The 22,753-nt window shown below is 43.6% G+C and overlaps 1 protein-coding gene across 3 annotated transcripts in view; it reads right to left on the reverse strand.

Annotated features, from left to right (window-relative positions):
* Positions 1-22,753, reverse strand: part of SCHIP1 (schwannomin interacting protein 1) — a 119,570-nt gene that overhangs the window by 20,281 nt on the left and 76,536 nt on the right. For all 3 annotated transcript variants that reach the window (XM_023755148.1, XM_023755147.1, XM_014457158.2), the window contains one exon: positions 11,164-11,282. In XM_023755148.1, the coding sequence (XP_023610916.1) occupies positions 11,164-11,282 (119 nt within the window). The remainder of the gene's footprint in view (positions 1-11,163; positions 11,283-22,753) is intronic.

A 22,753-nucleotide genomic window follows, 5' to 3' on the forward strand; every position in this document is an offset into this window, starting at 1 on the left:
TGCATGACAGGGCGGTGCCCCACTCCCCAATTGGCCCTGCTCTGAGCCTGACCAGGGGCTGCACCTAGGGATTGGGCCTGCCCTCTGCCACCTGGAAGCAGGCCTAAGCCAGCAGATCGTTATCTCCTGAGGGGTCCCAGACTGCGAGAGGGCACAGGCCGGGCTGAGGGACCCCCCCTCCCCCCGAGTGCACACATTTTTGTGCACCGGGCCTCTAGTCTATATATATATAAAAGCCTAATATGCTAAGTGTCTGACCATTTGTTTGATGTCGCTATGACATGCACTGACCACCAGGGGGAAGACTCTCTGACTGGTAGATTAGCTTGCTGCTGGGGTCTGGCCGATTGATGGGGACTTGGAGAGATTGGGTGGACATGCCCTGGAGCCCTCCTGCGGTCCCTCCCCAGCCTCGATCATGCACGGGTGGGGCCCCTCAGCCCGGTCTGCGCCCTCTTGCAATCTGGGACCCCGGGGGGGTTGTCAGAGAGCCGGTTTCAGCCCAATCCCCACAGGCCAGGCCGAGGGACCCCACTGGTACACAAATCCGTGTATCGGGCCAGTTTCACTCGATTCCCACAGGCCGAGACTAGGGCCTCTAGTCTTATATATGAGAAAAGACATACTTTAGTAACCTGGGATGCATTAATAAGTTGTTAACCAAGAAGAGTGAACAAGCAGGAAAGTGCAGAAGAAAGGAGGGCCTGGTGAAGGGGGTTTGAGGGGTAAAATGCAGGGGAGGGATGGAAAGCCGACCCTCCAGCAGTTATGAGCCCAGAGATGTGAAGGGTTGTTTCAAACCATGTGCTAAAGAGGACTGGGGGGAAGGGGAAAGTTTCCCTCTTTGTGGCCCGTCCTGACCCACATCTTACAGGGCTCAGGCTCCCTCAGCAGAAGCTGAGAGCAGCTGCAAAGGTGCGGACGTGTGAAAGGCCCTCTCCGGGTGTCACTGGCTTTTCTGGTGAAGCACCCGCCCTAACCTGTTCTCCAGAGAACTATAAATACCGCATTTCTCAGGCAGCTGCGGGACCTGATTCCACACCAGTGTCTGGTTCCTTCACTAATGACCACTTCCACGTAATTAAATTCGGAATTACAGGATCTTAATGTTAGGAAAATGCATTTCACCACAACTGTTCTTTAGCATTGGCTGAAGACCCAGAACGAGGCTTCTCCTAGGCACCAAATGTGGTCTTCTCTCATCCTAATGAAAGCCTAATGACTCCTAAGCAATCTGCATTTGAAATAAAAAGAGTGACCATTTTTGAGCATCTACTGCGTGCTAGGTATTTTATAGTTACCTCTGATCCTCAGACATACATAAAGTAAGTATTCTGACCTCCATTTTACATACAAGAAAACTAAGGCCCAGAGGTTAAATTATACAGGGTCACTTTAAGAAGAATAGAATAAATTCATGAATGGAAGAAAAAAGGAGAAGATGAAACAATAAAGCAAAATGAAAATGTAACAAAAAAACTGAAACCAACTCCAATGTCTAAGAGATGAATTAAGTATATTTTGATGAGATATATGAAATCTATATGACAGTAGAAAGTTGTGAATATGGGCAAATGTTCACGATATATTGAAAAACAGCCTAAACAGTAGGTATAGTAGGATTTCAACCTTGTAAACAAAAATATGGAGATATTGCACCAAAAAGTAAATATACCTAGGCATTTTTTGGTTGGAGCAATTGAACTGACTTTATGTTTTTCTCTTTTGAGTGCTTCTGAGTTGCCATGTGGGCATTTCGCAGGAATTAAAAAAGGAAAAGGAGAGAAAATGGGCGAGTTGATTAGCGCTTATGTGTTGGAGAAAAGGTGAGTGGGATTAAATGTTCGACAGCTGGGAGAGGGTGGCAGGGAGTCTGACTCAGACAGTGCCTTTGCAGGGACCGTGACTCACAGATGAGTCAGGCTGGGATTTTGTTTTCCACAGGGTGCTGGGTGGTAGGAGATCATCTTGGAGGAAGGATGGGCTCTTTGATTCAACTACTGACATCCTTCCAGCCCAGTCTCTACCCCATTCTCTCCTTGGACCTGCAGTAGATAACAGCCTCTATACCAGTGGTTCTCAACCTGTGGGTCGCGACCCCTTTGGAGGTCCAACGACCCTTTCACAGGGGTCGCCTAAGACCACCGGAAAACACATATATAATTACATATTGTTTTTGTGATTAATCACTATGCTTTAATTATGTTCAATTTGTAACAATGAAATTGGGGGTCACCACAACATGAGGAACTGTATTAAAGGGTCGCGGCATCAGGAAGGTTGAGAACCACTGCTGTAGAACAATCGACATGCATCGAACCATCTGTATTGTGAAAGCCAGCCTGCCTATTGATCCCGCTCAGCCCAGACCCAGACAGAGTTTAAACTTTTATCTTCCCGACCTGCTGCTGACTTTCAGCTGCTCTCCCCTTCCAGACCTGGGTAACATTCCTGTGGTCGGGGCAACATTATGGCAGCTGGAGAGTCAGTGCCTGGATTTTGTGAAAATGGCCAAGTCTCTTAATCTGGTGAATGCTGAATCACTGCCTGCCTTCACCACTTTTTATGTTCATGTTTAAGAAAGTGTTGGGGCTGCCATTTAGGCTTGGTTGCACAGTAAGCTTTATCTCAAAGGCGTTCTCTTTCATGATTTAATTCATGGTCATTCGGATTCTAAGCAGTCATGGCACAGAATGCAGTAGATGTGCTGAACCGTCTGGGCTCTGTGAAGCGTGGCTGTGTGCATCTTGCCATCTTTAAAAATCAGGATGCGCCTCACGATCCTGGCCACCCAGGCAGCCGGTGGCAGTTCTGCTCGACTGAACTGTAACCCCGTCGGCCAACAAGCCAGTTAAGGACCAGTGAGGCGGAGGCGGCCCCGGGAGCTGACCAGTCCTGTCCTCTGATGAGAACAACGAAGACCCAGCACCACCACCTGCCGACTGGGACAGTGGCTCAGAAGGTGATGCGCAGCGTCCTCACCACCACAGGTGACAGCGAGGCGAGAGGCAAAGGCGGACAACTCTGAGGGAACATGCTTACACAGACAATTGGACTCTGAATATGAAAAGGCTTACGGAAAAACTCAACCAACAGATTCCACTTTTTCTTCTTCTTTTTTGCATGCACAAAGACATGTGTGATAGAAGCGTATACCCAAATAAGTCTGAAAGGACTCTTGCAACAACTAAAATAAAAATTCTAAGTGTGAGGAGGCATGTCATCATTTAATTGGCAGTGGTTTTCTGAAATAGCTTCCATGGGTCTTTCATGCCTGTGACAATCTGAATGAGAGTAATCTGAGGGGCACAGAACATTCGATAGGATCGAACAAAGAGACTGTGTTCAACCCCTAGAGGACAGCTCACCCTAAGGCAGTGAGAGTGTTTTCTAGTGGCAGTGAATGCTCTTGGAAGCTCTCAAAGGAGCCCAAGCTTCACATGAGCAGCGTGTGTCCCGACACGTGTCCAAGGGGAGTGTGAACTGCAGTAATAAAGTCGTGACAACTTGTCAAAGATGATGCACCAATGAAAAATTATCCCCAGAAGCTCTTTTAATTAAACATTCGGCTGTCCGCTGGAGCCATTTTTAAATATAAACCCCAGCCCTGTGGCCTTTTTCTTCCTGCTTCCCACCCTTTTGCAATAGCTCCGACAGTGACTTCTCATTGGTGATTAAAAAAAAAAATTCATAAGACAGGGTACAGCTGGTTATGCCTCTAGCAAGATGTCAAATTTCGCTTGCACAAAATTAATTGCACCTAATTAAACTGGGGTCATTGGCATTATTATAAAGCGAGGCTATTTATTAGACAAAGAAAATTTCTCAAATACCAATTTGCTTTTCTTTCAGGTTTGTGAAAGAGAAGAATTGCTGACATAATTAAATTTGTTTTGCCATTTTAATCTTATTGATCCTCAAAAGATCCACTTCAAATCTTGCTTCAGTTTTAAAACTGTGTAACATTTTAAAATACTAGAGGTAATACTTAGAGGAGAACATAAAAAAATGATAGGTTTTCTGTAGATTACCCGATGACTTTTCAAATAATATTTAAGAATTTATAAACTTCCATTTGCAAAGATGCATACCTTGGAATTACTAACACAAAGGGTTTCTAAGCTAATTATTAGTACATATGTATGAGATCAATAGGAAATTTAAAACATAGGCTGCATGTAGTAAATAGGTTGCCATAGTATGCACTTATTACTGCAAGAAAGATGTCACAGAAAGCAAATGTCATTGCCATGAAAGAGGACAACCTCTTTCCTCACCCATGTTGGGTATGTATGACCATTCTGCTCACTTCTTCCAGGAAGCTATGCCAACATTATTACCATTCGAGACAGAAGGATGATTCGCTTTCCTGGCAAAATGATGCTGGTTCGACCTGTGATTCTGTGGCAGATTATACAGATTCCCAGTTCCTCATAGTCAAGGCTCCTGTGAATCTAATTTCCTTAAAGGCTCTCTAGATCAATGCTACCTGTCCAATGGATACCACTCCCTAGGCTATGGTGCCCTCCCCCGCCCCCGCCCCATCCCCTAACCCAAACACCAAAGGAGATGGTGGGTATCTACTACTGGTCTTGTCTCAGCCATTCACCAATAAACCTGTAACAACAGGAACGGAATGCATTTTGATTTGGGGAGGTTGGAATGGCTGAAATAAAGAAACAGTAATCATTATTCAAACCAGCTGCTCCAAAGCTCTCTGGGGAATTTCTGCTTTTCACAACATTCACAATATTTGCAGCGAAGAGTATGACCTATTCTAGGCTACACCATATGCTTTATGAAAAAGCCTGTGTGAGATTGCATTTATGCTTATATGCATGTAAATGAAACCTATCCTGGGGTAAGGTAAGAAGAGAGGGGGGAGCCAGGTTACTGTGCAGCTCCTCTGAGAAAAGGAGCAGGAGGAAGGCGGGGAGTTTTCTCCACAATGTCGACCAGGCTGTAATGCCTGAACAATGAAGGACCTCCTGGATGTCTCCCGCTAACGGCCACTCTGCCTTGTGTCCCCCAGCAGCCAAGCCAGGTTCCATTCCTTTTATAACACGGAGCTTGGTAAACTCAGAATCCAAATTACAATGCTGATCAAGATGAATGTGGTCAATAAAAATATTTTATAGGACATTATTACACTCCTAATAAAAAAGAATATTTATTTTTAAGAACATAATTATACCTAATATTTCTTAGAAACCTTTTTTCAAAAATAGGTAATTCATTTTTCTCATTCCTTTTAAGCTTTTAAAAGCTTTTTGCTGGAACATTTTTAAATAGAAAAAAATGACAAAGGTCAGACAGTCTCAGTGTGAAAGGCTGATTATGTGTGGATGAGCAAATTTTGAAGAAAAAAATGGCACTTCCTATATTTGCCACATTTCAGTATAAGTCAAATTTAATTAGTTGAGTTATGAATCAGTATAAAAAATTCTTTTGCTACAGTATTAGGCATGAAATATCTTTATGGGATTACTGTAAGCCAAGCTTACATTTAACAGCGTGTCACTCTTTAAAAAGAGTGCTTTAGGAGATACATCAATTAGAAAAATTCAGTGGGGACAACTGAGAAGGACTTATACTCACAGGAGCAGCTTAAACACACCTTCCCGAAGACCTCAAGCTACTTCATAATTGCTCACATAATGTGTGTATAAAGTTAATTTTTACAGGTAAGTGCACATCTTTTAAAATAGACAGTGCTCCATTACTCTGCCAAATATCCCACGTATCTGGGTAGCCAGTCCCCGCCTTAAAAGTAAGTGCAGCACTTTTTAATTGTTTGGCCAATTAATTTTTAGTCCTCAGCCTCATTTAAAATTGAGTTCTGAGCTCTTCAGAGTAGTACATTCATATAGGATTTACCTAGTTCTGATTATTTAACCAACTCAACACCTGTGAGCACGACGGCGCCCTGAAAGGTCTAACATCCCTCAAGTACTCTTGTTAAGTAAGAGGTGAGGTATTTCTGGCTCAATGAAGAATTTCGGGGACTGCGATACATTAGGAAAAAATGAATTCTAACAGGGATGGGGAATATGGGTTACACAAATGCAACTGAACATTTCCTACGGCTTTTCTCCTACATTATTACCGATGAGGGGGAATGACAGTCAGTCTTTGCAGACTTTAAACTTACAGCAATAAAGAGATATTTCTTAGAAACATTGTATCATTATTAATCATCATCCTAAGGGGTATCCAAGAAGTCATCCTGTTCTCACAGAGGATGAGCTCATCCCAGCATGTGCAGATAAAAACATCTAAAGAACAGGATAAAAATAATCTTCCTTATGGCGAGTCAACAAGTGTAGCTTGTTCTGAGCTGCTGTGAAATACATGTGTTTCGATATCTGTGTCTCCAAAGGGGGTAGATGACTCAGTGATTTCCAAGGTTTGCTCTGCCAGAGGGGTTTCAGGTGGGCTCTGGGGGCTGGCAGGGGAGGCGGGGAGAGGCACTGAAGGGAAAGGATCGGGGGGGGGGGGGCACCTTCCGGGCAGGGTTCTCCCAGTCCCTCTCCTTCAGTCCTCCTGAGCCAGGGGAGGGCTGCTTTGTTTTACACACAGGGTTTCTGCGCAGGGTTTTATTGGAGAAGGTATTTCTTTTATCATTTCACTTATATGCAGAATCTAAAGAAAATAAAATAGAAACAGACTCAAGAGATACAGAGAACAGACTGACAGAAGGAAGGAGGGCTGGGAGACTGGGTGGAAAAGGTGAAGGAATTAAGGAGTACAAATTGGTAGTTACAGAATGGTCACAGAGATGTAAACGACAGCATAGGGAACATAGTAAATAATATCACATAATTATGTATGGAGTTAGGTGGGTACTGGAAATATTTTGGGGGACCAATCTGTAAAGTATAGGATTGACTAACCACTATGCTGTACATCTGAAACTGATGCAGAATAATATTGATAATACTGAATATAAACCATCATTAAAAAATAAAATAAAAACCTTCATGAGACTTCTATTTAAGCATGGCATACTGAACACAGCTATTGAATCTCTCCCCTGAAACCCTACTACTATAATGATAAAGGAAGAAAAAAGGTATAAACCTACACAAAGAAAATGGAAGAGTTGATAATAGCACACAAGAGAATTTGAAAAAATTTGGGAGATAAAATGTAGATGGATGAGAGGTATTTGACAATGCCTGACAGGACTACCTAGACCAGGGGTGGGCAACCCCTGGCACACGTGCCAAACATGGAACGCCAGTAACTTTTGCTGGCACGCGAAACCCTCTCTTATAATCTTCCATTTACAATTTTTTTCTTAATATCGATTTTTTAATTTTTCAGATAAATTCAGTGTAGGTGCATCTTAGATAAATAAATAATTTTACATAACAAGTTATCTTAAAGACCATAGACATGGATTGATGAGAGAGGGGAAGAGCAATTTCAATAGTGTCGAAAATGAACTATTGAGGACTTGGAATGCCATTCCAGACAATTTTTTCCGTTTAAAAAACTTTTCAACAGCGTTACTCTCCATGTTTTCATCCACATACGCTTGTGAATCTTTGTTTTCAGTGATGAATTTTGTTAAGTCACGTAATAGGAGTAGCCTGACGGATGAAAAGTAGCTCATGCATATCTCTGAAGGTCACGAAATATAAACCTGATGTAAAATCTCTGTCATCAGTGATGCAGCAGCAAAAGTCCCACTGATAATATCAAATGGAATCATAAAGCTTTCTGTTGGACTATCAGTGTACATGTATACATTAAAAAATAAATGTATTTTTCATCATCATATACTGTGTTTTTGTCGCTCAAATGAATTTTATTATTTCTTCAAGGTTCTTCACATACGTACACCTTAAGAGATATCAAGTAAGTGTAACGTGTTCTCAAAAAAGTAGGGTTGGCACGCAGAAAAATTTTGAGTCAGAGATTTTGCTGGTTTTGGCACGCACTCACAAAAAGGTTGCCTACCCCTGACCTAGACCCTCACCTTGCTCTGTTTGTACCATATTCAGAAACCAATTCCTAATTTACTACAGACTTTTAAAAAAATCAACACTTTTAACTCTTGGTTTGACATCTAGGTTAATGACTTTTGGATATTGGGGTAGAAGAAAATTTTTTTATATTAGACATAGAAAAGCTTGACTCTAAAAGAAAAGTTTGATAAAAATTTACTGTATTGAAATTAAGAACTTGTGGTCATAAAAGATACATTGAAGAATTGAAAAAATAAGCTACAACCTGGGAGGATATTCTTGCAATACCTACAACGTATTAAGGATTAGTATTATGACTACACAACTTTGATAAATTAATTTTAAAAAGCACAGAGAATCCAGTAAGACCTGAATATACATTTTGCAGAAGAGGAAACAGGATGTCTAATAAACACAATGAAATACCATATTATATCCATTGAATTAACAAAAGTTTAAAAGAAATTGGCAATATCAAGTGTTAGAAAAGTTATGGGTCCACAGGCTCTCTGAGACATTGCTGGTAGGCATGAAACTTGTTGCAACCATTTTGGAAATCAGATCGGCATTATCGTCTAAATGTGAGCATTCATGCATTTTCCTAGCAATTCCACCCTTAGGTATACACCAAAGAGAAGCTCTTGCACACAGACAGGAAAAGACACGTACAAGCACATTTATAAGCAGCATTGTTTACAAGAGCGAAACCTTTGCAACAACCCAATGCCCATCATCAGAAAAGTGGCAGAAGAAACTGATTATATTCACACAGTGGAATATGATATAGCAGTCGAAATCACAGACCAGCAAAAAGAAAAACGGGGCAATTTTAAATTCAGGACAAACAATATAATTTCTCAAGTAATCATAGATTAGCATATGGCTCAGTATGAATAATACATGAGCTTAATAAAGTCAACATTGAATAGTTATTTGACCTCAAGTTGTGAAATGGCCACGAAGAGAACAGAGTTTGGAATATACTATAGATATATCTGTGAGGGGGCAGTAAAAGAGAGTTAAACCCAAAATTTCCACAGAAGGTGGTCAAAAGATGGTTATTTAAAAGCAATCACCAAGAAGATAAGCATTTTACTTAGAGATATGCAGGCAAATACCAGAAAAACAAAGAGTTAATTCTGGAGAGGGAACAAGGATAAAGAGGGCTGTTATTTTTATTTTGTGTTATTATATGCCTTGCAGTTTTCATTGATTCTATTTCACTTTCACAGCCATATATATGTATGCATGTGTGTGCATGTCTATATCTATATCTATATCTATATCTATATCTATATCTATATCTATATCTATATCTATATCTATTGAACTAACTTTCATTTAAAAAACAAGAATCTTCCATTTGGACCCGATAGATCTGACATTGCTGAGCAGAGAAATGGAGTTTCTAGAAGAAAACTTTTTGGCATTTTGGGGAACATTAGAGGGCAGTAGCAGAAATCTATTAAAACTTATGGTCCAACCCCCTCATTTTACAAAAATGAAACTAAGGCGTGATAAAACCAAGTCTCAAAATTAGAAGCTCAACTAAGACTAATCCTCAGGTGTCCAGGTGCCCAGGCCTGAGCTCTTCCTGTCGCACTCCGCTGTGGGGGGAACAGGTGGCTCTGCAGCAAAGGGAAGGCTGAGCCCCCAGCTCTGAAATGGCACATGAAAAGCGTGGGAATGAGGAAGAGGTGCCTCAGCTCTGCACGGGCTAATTCACCTGCAGTGACCCTAAACATGCATATATGTGAGCATGCGTGTGCTTTCTGATTCTTGCTGATTTAGATGAGTCTAAGGATCAGACTGAAGTACAAGGCGTAATGAGAGCCAGAGAAATGTAAATAGATTTGAAGGTGTCTAATTCCAGGCTTCAGATGAAGGACAGAGTGAAAATCTATTGGCTGAATGAGTGTGTAAATGCCATCATGTGTCTCCCACCCCTGGCCTAACATGGTGAAATTAGCCAGTATTTATACGGGGAGTATTTACTCTTAGAGAGCCCAGAGGAAGACGCAGGCATTCCAACCAGAAACAGCCATTTGAGGAGACATCAAGAGAACACTGATGGGCGTTCAGTTACTACTACCTTTATTAAAACAAAGTTCTATGTGTTTTAACCACTTGGAATATCCATATTTATAACAGTTAATTTTTGAGATGGTCTATATCCTCACATAGCAAAGTGTCACTGATGGATGGGCAGTCTGGACATCAGCTGGGAGCTTGTTAGAAATACAGCATCTTGAGCCCCACCCAGACCGAGTGACTCAGAATTTAACAAAATCCCCAGGGTTTTCATATGCACATTACAGTTTGAGAAGTTCTGGCTGATAGCCTTATTTTCCAGGTAAAATTATAATTTTAATTGGAGTTGGAAGCTATGCAAATAATCAAAGATATCCTGAAATAGTGATAAATAAGCAATGAAATCTTGAATAAATTAAGATAAACAAAAACTGCCTGGCCCGGCTGGTGTGGTTCAGTGGTTGGATGTCAACCTATGAATCAGGAGGTCATGGTTCGAATCCCGGTAGGGGCACATACCCAGGTTACAGGCTCGATCCCCAGTGTAGGGCGTGCAGGAGGCAGCCAATCAATGATTCTCTCTCATCACTGATGTTTCTGTCTCTCCCTCTCCCTTCCTCTCTGAAATCAATATATATATATATATATATATATATATATATATATATATATGAAAAACCACCTGGAGGACAAGCTAAGCTCTGTAATAAACATCAAATACTCAAAGTGGGAACTGTATTTCTCAGTTATGGTATTTACTACAATCAAATGGAAGAGGGAAGCAATGCTGGGTGCTTTGGGACTGCTTAATGGGAAATCTGGTGATCTGCCATGCTTCTCTTAGCATCAGCCAGCTTTGGAGTGTGCCCTGATTCCCCCATCACAGTGCAAAAACAGTACTGTGTCTTGAAAAAAAAAAAAGAAATATAGAAATCTGACCTCAGGTGGCTTGGCAAACTGGCCAAAAAAAGCCCCAAAACGAAACCCCAATAAACAAACCCAACAAATGGGAGAAGTCTGTCCAGAATCCAAATAAAGTTGATAGTATTATGAAAAAAAATACTCAAGGACTTAAAGGATATCTTTTATTAGACAAGTGGTCAGATGACAAAACCCATTAGGTACACATATCAGAGAATCAATTCAAAGGAACACTCACCGAGAGGAAAGGCTGGGCTTCCCACTTTTGCTGCAGCTGGTATAAATTCCTGGGCCATCATCAAAGAAGCTCCCGAGTGCCAACTTCTGTCGGATAGATTCTCTCTCATTTTTCTGTGCCTAAAATTTCAGGAAAATAAAAAATGCCGATAAGCGGGCAGATACATCACAACCATAGGCGGTCTAACTGCTAAGTTTCTTAGAACTGTAACATTAGATGAAAAATAAATACATAGGCCACAGCCAAGAGCATTTGAATTATTAAGAGTTGGAATTAAACCAGCCTCTCCTGGTTCCACCTCTGCGAACAATTTCAGTTCTTCGGAGCCTTTCCGATCGTTAGTCTAGGGCAGTGGTTCTCAGCCTGTGGGTCGCTACCCCTTTGGGGGTCGAATGACCCTTTCACAGAGGTCATCTAAGACCATCGGAAAACACATATATAATTACATACTGTTTTTGTGATTAATCACTCTGCTTTAATTATGTTCAATTTGTAACAATGAAATTGGGGGTCACCACAACATGAGGAACTGTATCAAAGGGTCACGGCATTAGGAAGGTTGAGGACCACTGGTCTAGGGAATCACCATTGTGGTGCTAAAGATCTTCACCAGCATTGAGCTAGATTTCCTGGAGCTATGATCTTTCTTCTTACCTGCTAGATTCGACAGAGTAATGCTGTGGAGGGCAAGCATTTCGTCCTAAATCAACTCGCTTTTATCCCAAACGGGGCCTCTCCCTGATTCCTGTCTTCTCTCTTCCTTTGATCATCCCTTCAGCCCACTTTGTCTACAGCAAGAACATTTTCATTCATTCATTCAACCAGGATGCACTGAACCTCTATGAGAAGGGGGTGCCACACTATGGCGCGGGGACAGGGTCCTGGACGGATGGACACAGCCTCTGCTGCCACCACAATCTGTCTCGTTTCTGTTCAGGACTCATCCTGATCTCACCAGGCTCAGAATAGGAGATGCCCTAACATACTGTGTGGAAGAGCTGGAGAATGCTAACTGAACCCATCTGGTTCATATTTTGAAGGGAAGTCAGGTCGATGTGCAAAGGAAAGGATCTGGCAAACGGCACTACGGAGATAATTTGGGTATGTTTACAACACTCGGCTTCCCATAAAAGTCCCATAAAAACTCACCATGCTGAACTTTTAAACCCTTTAAACAACAGGAGAGAAGATTAGGAATGATTTCCTTAGTTAAAAATAAAACAACTACGAAAACGAACATCATGAGTTAGAAATCCTGGGTGAGAAAGAGGTCCTGGTTTTGCTTTGTGGGATGATGAAGGCTGTGAACAGCATCACTGTACATTCTGAGCAGGGAGGCTAAAGACTATGCTGAGCAAACTAGATTACAAAACCCAGCTCACGTGCCTGGGTGTGGTGGCTACAGAAGGCACAGTGGCCCCTTGATCCTTCCAGTAGGAGGTTCTGGAGCCACATCTGCTGCCACTGGAACCCAGAAGTTAACTGTGAAAAGTCTGAGCCATTGTCTGAGCGTCACTGTGACAAAACGCACACCTGATGGAAGGATGTGCTAAAAATGGCTTCATTTCCCCCGCAACTGGAGGGCAGTGCACCTAGGTCAAGGCTGCTCTCACATGGTAGAAATTCTTCACACGCGGCTGTTTACATTCTAATTAAAATTAATTAAAATAAAAGTTCCATTTTTATTTCATGAGCTGCATTTGAAGAGCTCCACAGCCACAGGTGGACAGCACAAAATAAATATATGTCAGAGCAGTACCGCTAAGCCAGTACTTCAACAGCTTCAACAGCTGCGTCAGAATTTCCTGTAGAGACTTTAGACATTCCCATTGCTTCTCAGCCTTTTGGCTAAGATCATGTGTAAAATATACATTCCCTCGGCTCTAGGACCAGATATTTTGTTTCAATAGATTTGAGAGCTTCTAATTCAAGGAAAACTCATCTCTATTCTCCTTTCCTCTAACATTTTTAAGTCCTTGGACACTGTAAGCATTCTTTCAACTATCATAGTTATTGATGGCATATCTATCTATCTATCTATCTATCTATCTATCTATCTATCTATCTATCCCCCCATTTTGGCATATACTAAGGAAAGTGAATCATACTAGTAGATACTGTGTGTGTGTGAGAGAGAGAGGGGGGGGAGGGAGGGAGGGAAGGAGGGAGGGAGAGAGAGAGGAGAAGAAGAAGGAGAAGGAGAAGGAGAAGGAGAAGGAGAAGGAAAAGGAGAAGGAGAAGGAGAAGGAGAAGGAGAAGGAGAAGGAGGAGGAGGAGAAGGAGAAGGAGAAGAAGAAGGAGAAGGAGAAGGAGAAGGAGAAGAGGAAGGAGAAGGAGAAGGAGAGGAGAAGAAGAGGAAGGAGAGAGAGAGAGAGGGGGAGAGAGAGAAGCAGGGAGAGACATCTTATCATGTATATGATACATATATGTGGACTTTGCCCATACCCCTGGAAGAAGAAGAAGAAGAAGAAGAAGGAGGAAGAGAGAGAGAGAGGGGGAGAGAGAGAAGCAGGGAGAGACATCTTATCATGTATATGATACATATATGTGGACTTTGCCCATACCCCTGGCCCGCAACTCCTAAAACTCTTGCAATTTCCTAAGTGATGAGGACACAGGTGTCTTGTTATGTGAATGAGGTGACTTTTGGAAAGTACCTAAGGTGGAGGCTGGTTGTCAGGAGAACCCACCATGTGACTAGAGTGTTGGAACTTGCAGTCTCTGCCTCTCTCCCCACCTCTGGGGACGGGGTTTGAAGAACTTAGTTAGTGAACACATGGAGATGTGGGGAGAGTGGGGCACCTGGAGAGGGCACTGAAGCTCTGTGCCCCTTCCCACACTCCTTGCCCCATGTCTCTCTTCATCTGGCCGTTCCTGAGTCATAGCCTTTTCTAGTAAACCAGTGTTCTGGTAGGTGACATGATCCTCTGAGTCCTGTGAGCCATTCTAGAAATTAATTGAACCCAAAGAGGGGGTTGTGGGAATCTTTTATTTATAACCAGTAGGTCAACGCCTGGACTTGCAACTGGCATCTCAAGTGTGTGTGTGTCAGGGGGTGGGGTGTCTTCTGGGACTGAACCCTCTGGGCAGACAGCGTCATAATTTAGTTGAATTCTTGGGCACCCTGCTGGTGTCCAGAACCATTTGTTGGTGTGGGAGCAGGGAATTCCCCCACGTTGGAATTGGGTCTGGGAACCCTAATTTAGTGTATAATACAGCCACAAAGCAAAAGTCTACTTTTACACAGTTACAGCTGATTTCATACGGTTTATTGGGCCAGCACAGCACTGAGCTCTGAGACAATAGCCATGAGGTTGTAAAGGAAGCCATAATGCCTTTAATTTCATAAATACTTGTGAGTGCACTGCTGGGAACCTTAACTAAAGAAACCCACCCTTCCAAACAAGCAGGGCTAGAACTGGTGGTGGCCCTGCCAAAATAGAACCCTATCAATCGTTATTTAAAATAAATTCATTTCAAAATCCCCAAATCTGCCATGAAGATTGAATGTAGTCAGTGAACCTGTTTCTCAGTCCATACAATAGACAAAAGAGAGCCTCACTCAATGTCCTCTAATCAGAAAACTGTTGAATGGAACTGAGTACCCAAACATAAAAACAGTAGATAACAACAGATCCTAACATCTTATGCTCAACAACTCGCTGGTGTCCAACATTAGCCTGGGGTCTGGAAGAGGTTTATTTGAAGAAGACACCTACTCCAGGTGTGAATGTGTGAACGTGCCCTAGATTCCATGTCTGCCTTTTCTGATCTACTTGAGCTATAGATGTTGGAGAAGGCCTTAAAAAGAATTCCATTTACACGAATTACAATTCTCTCTACCCAAATACTTCATTAACAGTGTGAAGGGGACTGTTCTATAATACACCATCTTTCCCCCTTCTCTCTCTCTGGATCCAACAAATCAAGAAAAGCATAAAGAATATAAATGTCACGCACAATCCCACCACTTAGATACAGACCACTGCTAACATTTCAGTATATTTCTCTGTAGCTTTTAAATCTCGTGTGCATTTTTTTCTTCTTATAAAATTGAGTTTATAGTGTTTATTGTATTTTGAGAATGTCCCTCATTTCATTTAAAATTCAATTTTTTTTAAGGGCTGTCCATCGCTCTACCCTATGTTAACCATTCAGGCTACATCCAATGAAAAGCAACATAAGTTAGCATTTTTACATAAATCCTGCCCACATGTCGGATTATTCCCTCAGGATAAATTCCTGGAAGTGGAATTGCCAGATCAGCTCAATGTGAACATTTGTTGAGGCTCTGGACACATTCTGCCACACGACTCCACAGAAAGCTGCTCCAATTTACATGCCCACGAGCCACGCGAAGGGTACAGCTTTCTCTTACATCCTGGCTAACACTGAGGATTTTCACTTAACAAACTGCTGTCACTTTAAATTTGATAGGTCGGTCAAAGGCATTCTTTTTATTTTAATTTCTTTACCAATGAGATTAAATATTTAAATATTTTTAGTTATAGTACTTGCTTTCCTCTGAATTTATTTACTCCTAGCTTTGCTTATTTTTCTATAAAGTTCTGAGAGTTTTGAAATTTTTATATCAAGGGTCTTAGTCCTTTAGAATTTTAAGTCTAACTACTCTGTAGTTTAAGTCTATAGCTTGCTTCCTCTGTCCTGTCTTTGATGTCTTTGTGCTTGCACAGCCCTTCCCAGTCCAGAGGGAAAGGATCTCACTTGACATTGGAGGATTAAATGAGAGAATTTAAGTAGACTCTTCAGCAGCTGTACCTGGTCCCTGCTCATGTAAACCTACCATCAATGGTAGCTGTTGTGGCTAATCCTCCAACAATTCCTGCTTTGAAGGTGAGGAAACGAGGGGATGGAAGGTTACCCACTGATATCGAGGAGCTAGGACTCCAGCCCATCCTCCCAGCGCTACGTCTTTCTGCTCCTTCACACTGATGAGTAAGGTGCCCAGCTGGACACTTAGACACAAGGTGAGAATTAAAGAGCTAGAGATCCACGACTTTCCTGAGACGGATGTGATGCTTTCTCAGGGAAGGAGAAAGCCCTGGGCTGCAAAGCATATACCAAGGCCTAATCACAACCACAGATATTTACAACGCAAACACCCTCTCATCGGAGCCAGTCTCCTTGACACCACTGCTCACTCTCCCTTTGGGAACAAATGTGATTTCCAATGTTTTAAGTAATTATGATGCAACTGACTAGCAAATACCTTTTCTCTTAAAATTCAACAACTGGAACCCAATTTCCTTTTGGTTGCCCATACGTGCAAAGTGTGTGTGTGTGTGGTTTCAAAGCCTTTTTGTTTTCTAAGGAATTACACCTGCAGAGCAAGTATGTCCTCCAATCCCCTCCCCCCAAAGCCCAAAGATACCCTAGGATGAGGAGTAGTGAGGTGTACAGGAATGGGAGAGGCTGACTCAAAACTACACAGTTTGTGTGTATGACAAGGGGAGCCCCCATCCACTCCTAAAACGGCCTTGGGAAATACCCACATCAAACAAAAGTAAAACATCTAAAATTGATACTGCCAGCAAAAGCACAAGGGCAACTGAGGAATAGTGGTTCATCACCAGGAGACAGAAAAGCTATTCAAGACCAAGATGAGAGCAACAATGTGCTTGGAAAGGCAGTTTTTGTCTTCGCCTGTCGCTGAATTCCCTCCTGCCACCCCCTGTGCCCGGGCAGATAAGGCTCACAATGGCTTTTGGGGGCACCCTGTGAGCCACTATCTCAGAACACAGACTGGGGAGCCCGTTCAGACCACCGCTCGGTGCTGCTCAGCCTTTCCCATGGCATCATTCTTCTGCGGCGACTCCCCCAAACTTGACAAGAACAAAGAGAGGTGTTTGGTTCTGCCTGGGTAGATATCGTCTGTCCCCACATCTAGTTTGTCCCCAAGTCCCTTCTATTCTTTCTTCAGGATGTGGCATGTACCGTCCCTTCCACACGGATACTGCTCCCAAGTGCCCTCCTCCGGTCCTGCCTTCATCCCTCTGGCCCAGCCCACCTCGCCAGCAGCATCTGGTGCCGCTGGTCTCTGGGGCAGGGCCACCTAGGCTTTCACCTGCGAATCTGCACAGACATTTACAGGCGGAATACTGAGAATCTTCTGCATTCTAAATTCTATTTAATGGACAAACAGTATATTTGTGGGGACAGCTGCAGGGCCACTGGGGTTCTCAGGAGCACACTTCAGGAAATAACATCCTAACCCTAAACTAAAGCCAGCCGGTGCTCAGGAGCTGCCAACAGCTGCTTCCTTCTGGCTCCTTGTGCAGATGATGGAAGCCCGCGTAGCCGGAAAGGGCCCGTCTGACCAGGAGGAAGGAGGTCCTTAAACTCCCCAAAGGAGGAAGATGCATGAAGAGGATTGGTCTGGAGAATCATTGGGGGACCCGATTGATGCAAATGGCACAGGGGTGCTGCGGGACTAAAGGCGGGCGGAAGCTCTGGAGCCACAACACCCACACGGGATTCGGTGGTGGGGAAGGGAAGAGGTGTACAGGAACGGTTTCCCCCAAATGCCCTGTCTCCCATCCCTTCCCTGGGTTGATCTTCCCCTCCTCTCCAGCTCCATTGGTTCCTTACTTTTACTGGTTATTGGGTGTGCTTGCTCTATAATGCTGACAGTACTCAATTCACTACTGGCCCTGGAAGATACCGCCTGTAGCGTCCTCCTTTCTGCATCGCATAACTGTTACCTGGTCAGTGCTTCTCACACATCAGGGTGCATATAAATGACCAGGGCAACACTGTCCACCAAGGGGAAGAGGAAAACAATGCGCCATTGAGGAAAATCTTCCTCAGGACTGGGCTGCATTGTGCCAGAAGCTGATGGATACCCTGGTCACCCACAGCCCATCAAGGAACCCAGGATATGCCAGGAGGTGGCTGTGACACAGGTGTGCCAAGAGGAGAACTGCACAGGTGGCCCTCTGCCTGTCACACATTTCTTATACCAGTAGTTCTCCAACTTGGTTATGCATGAGAATCCCTGGAGGGCTTGTACAAACAGACTATTTTTCTGATTCAGGAGATCTGGGGTGGGGCTGAGAGAGCGCATTTCAAACAAGTTCCCAGATGCTGCTCATGCTGCTAGTCCAGACACTTTGAGAACCACGGCTTCCACCAATGGAGCAGATCAAGTAGCCGGATGAAACAGGGTTGGTTCTTCTTTATCTGAGCACGAATCTGTTCCATGAGGAATGACCAGACCCTGCATCCAGGTGGATCTCATTTGTGGCCGTCTGGCCCCTGCCCAGGCCTTGCCAGGATGCCTGTTCTGAAGCAATTAATGATCCCCTGGCTTCAGTGCAATCCATTGCCTAGTGATATCTGGCATCATCGCCATTAGCAGCATCCGCCGGGAATGCACTGGGATTCTATTCCGGAGCCCCCTGTGGAGAAGTGCTCTTCCTTTAGAAAAATGACAGTCACTCTTCTCTCCACAGCTCATTAAGAAGGGCGGCTTTCCTCGAACATGTAGGGGCAGCACTGCAGTGTGGAGTCCTTTTAAACATTAGGAAGCAGAGGTACACAACTTATTTGTTCATTAGGCGGATTTTCTTTAAAATAGAAACTAAAAAAACACAAACAAACAAACACCCAAATATACTGGTGGCATTTTCTAATTATTTTCTCTCTGAAACCATGGGTTTTGTCACAAGATCAAAATATAAAAAGAGCATTTTATGAGAAAATACGTCTCACACTTTTGAATGGCACATGCATAATTATTTGCACTGTGTGGGTCATGTCAAGTTCTTGCACCTTATTTTATCCCCGGGGAAGATTTTGATGACAAGTGGAAACATAAGTTGAATAACCCTAGGATCTTCATGAGAATCCCTGGAGGGCTTGTACAAAAACATAGACTATTTTTCTGATTCAGAAGATCTGGGGTGGGGCTGAATGGATACTAAGTCTGGATACTTTCTTTTCAGTTTGCATCTCTCATGGTTTCCATTTGACACTTATACTAAACAGTCCAGAAAGGTTTCCTGAAAGGCTACTGAAATCTTTTAATTTTGCACCTCTGGACGAGGTGTCAGGCCGGACTGCTGGTCAGTGCTGAGACCTGGCCTGGGACACCCGAAGTCCAGGAGGGCACCCACGGGGGAGGATTCCAGGACATGCTTTACCTGAGAACGGGCAGGCAACCATAGTGCTGGGAGCCAGTGCAGAATGGAGATGTTTGCAATTACTTGTTAGCCCTGAGGACGGCTTTGCCTGTTGACTGCACTGCTTGTCCCCACGCTACAGGGACGGTATACACAGAGGCAGGCAGATAGAGGTGCTGTTGTACAGACTCCCAAAGACCTGAATGCTCTCATTGTTAAGGACCAGAGCAAAGGGACTTAACAAACATCTAATCTAGGGCTGAAGTTTCAGGAGCCACTCACTGGCTGAATGGGAACTTTGGTGACGGTAATGGAACCAAAGGCGCAGTCCACAAAGTTGACGACTGTAGTGCAAGTGTTTCCACGTTCAGTCCTAGGGGGACGCTGCTGAAAACTCAAGTTTTCCTCCCTTATGAGCAGCGTGTCCCAAACATGAGCTGCTGGGAGCATCCTGGGCTCCTTCTGGTCCTCAGATGACCGAGCACACTGTTATCTGGGAGCTCTATTTTTATCAGGTGCGTTTCAGAGGCCTGCAAACCCATCGCAGTCACTCAGTGTCACTGTCAGGACACAACAGTCTGAAACACCTACTGGATGGTTATGAAACAGCTGCCAGGAAGCCAATGTCCCCAATTTCCCACCTCACGGTGGACTCAGGGTCTGGGGGTGCCAGACACAGGCACGTGACCAGGAAGGAGAGCAGGAGGCCAGGGCAGGGAAGCTGGGGTCAAGAAGACCCAAGTCCACATCTTGACTCTGACACCTCCTAGTGCAGATTACAGAAACCCTTTAAGCCCCTGTTTCTTTTTCTGGAAAAAAAAAAAAAGATACTACTACTATCTTTTAGGTTGTGTTAAGGATCAAATGAAATGCTATATAGAAAGTAGTTGGCATGGTGCCTGTCCCAGAGAGAAACTTATTAAATGGTAGCTGTGAATATTAAAGGGAGAGATGAACAGACTGCCATAACTTGATGTGGGGTTGGGGGGACGAAAAGAGATAAACCAAAGAACTTATATACTTATATGCACAGCCCATGGACACAGGCAATAAGGTAGTAAAGACCTGGGGGGGGGGAGGGGAGTAGGAGCTGGGAGGAGGCAGTAAAAGGGGGGAAAATGGGAGACATCTGTAGTACTATCAGCACAAATATATATATGAAGAAGGGACTAAAGAGAGCCAGAAATAGCCAGAATAGCCAAATCCATAAAGACAACAAACAGCCCTAGCCGGTTGGCTAAGTGGGTGGAGTGTCAGCCTGCAGACTAAAGGGTCCCAGGTTTGATTCCGGTCAAGGGCATATGCCCGGATTGTGGGCTCAATCCCCAGTAGGGGGCGTACAGAGGCAGCTGATCAATGATTCTCATCATTGATGTCTCTCTCTCTCTCTCTCTCTCTCTCTCTCTCTCTCCCTGTCTCTCTAAAATAAATAAATTAAAATAAAAAGACAGCAAACAGATTAATGTATGGGGAGGAAAGAATTGGGAGTAATTGCAGATGGATACAGTGTTTCTTTGGGGGTGATGAAAATATTCTGGAATTAGACAATAGTGGTTTGCATAACCTTATAAATATATTAAAACCCATCAAAATTTGAAATGGTATGTGAGTTGTGCCTCATATATTATGGTATATAAATTATATCTCAATTGAAAAATAAACCATACACATTTTTTTTTGTTACGTGTGTGTGGTTTAATTACTTTTATTGAGCTATAATTCACATACCACATGCCTAGAAAATCTAGTTACTTGAAACAACCGTTCCCTGACTATGCTGGTGAACAGGGTGATATCCGGGGAAGAACCCTGAAGTAGGAGCCGAGGCCTCATATTTACATCCTCTAAGACCCTCCAGGCCAGTTCCTCCCTTCAAAGGAAGGGAGACCCTGGCTCAGAGAGCAGGAGCGATGGTCCCCAGGTGGCGAGGTGGGCCCAGGCTCCGGGTTCAGTAACTGAGCAGTCCTTCCAGCGCATTCAGCCCTCACAGACAGGAAGACGGGAGGGTTAATGGAGGTCGACGGCTGCTTTTCCTCCGTAATTGAGTGGGGAGGGCAGAGCTCTTGTCTGGAATGGCAGCTGGCATTCTGTGTTCCTGTTTATTGCAGTTTATCTCCAGCAGTCATTCCCATTCACCTTTTAAAAAAAACATGAGGCGCAGCTGTGGCTTCACTTTAAATATTGTTCCTTCCAGCCTTTTAATGTTTTCACAGGCTCCTCCCTAATCTTTCACTGTAATTGGATGCACAACACTAGAGACAGCACCTCGGAGGAACAAAGCGAGGCGAGCAGGCCTCCCCGTCCTGTCCTCGACTGCACAGGCCTGTTCCCGCTCCTCTCTTCGAGGGGCAGCCTGTGGACGGACGGAAGGTCGGATGGCTTCCCTGGGTCTGCTCTGCTCCCGGACACAGTGGGAGCCAGCCTTCTGCCGTCTATGTTACATTTTCTTGATTTCCTCTCTCTCCATCAGTGTAACTTGGATCTTTCCAGGCTCTGAGAGGACACAAGCTGCGTGTTTTTCCGGTCCACACTAGCTGTCCGAACATCCAGGCAGCATCATCCCTATCAGCTTGTTTGTGTGCTCCCTCCTTCCCGCCCCCCCCCCCCCCCCCCCCACCACACACACTGTAAACTCCTTGAGGGAAAGCCCATTCTCTCTTCTGAGATCCTGGCCTTGGACTTGCTCCGTGCTTGCTCCTAAAGACAATCAGCTGTGTGGGCTTTACCAGAAGGTCGGGGGCGGTTTGCGCACAGCAAGGCAGGGCAATGGCGACTGAACATACACACCTTGGGTTCTGCCAGGGTGTAGGCCTTCCTCCTAAATACTGAGATCTGTGTTCTGTTGAGTACAGCTTCACCGCTACTGAGTAAACCAGAGATCCTAATGAGACATCTTGCTTACCGCCAGGACCTTCCCCCAGGAAAGGGAACAGATGCCTACTCTCTTCCTTCCCCCGCCTGGTGGAATCTAATTTTAGTATCGGAAAGTGACCTTTCCCCCCGAAGGCTGTTTGCCTGACTTTATTACAATCTTGTAAAATAATCCCTGTACCCATGTGGCATTTATTAGTGCAACTGGTATAGGAAGTTCTGTCATATCTAGGCCGGGGTATATCAATTTTCCAACTGTTTTTGACAACTGACCTCATAGTCACAGGAGGGGAAAGAGAAATTATGAAAACTTGAATTTATATTTAAACATTTATTTAAAAATATCTATTTCTATATGTTTTATATGTATGTAACATATTTTTACAATGATATGTATATGTAACTTATGAATAAAATATATGTATATTAGAGGCATGGGCTCAAAAACATTTTACTGATGGGTACAAGATCAAAAAAGCCTGCAGACCCCTGCTTTATGGCACCTAATTTAATTTTCTACTTAGTCAACCAAACAGCAAAAACAAAACATTTGGGGGAAAAACTTAGAAAAAGAAGAT

The sequence above is a fragment of the Myotis lucifugus genome, unplaced genomic scaffold, assembly GCF_000147115.1.
Source record: "Myotis lucifugus unplaced genomic scaffold, Myoluc2.0 scaffold_70, whole genome shotgun sequence".
Taxonomy (NCBI): domain Eukaryota; kingdom Metazoa; phylum Chordata; class Mammalia; order Chiroptera; family Vespertilionidae; genus Myotis; species Myotis lucifugus.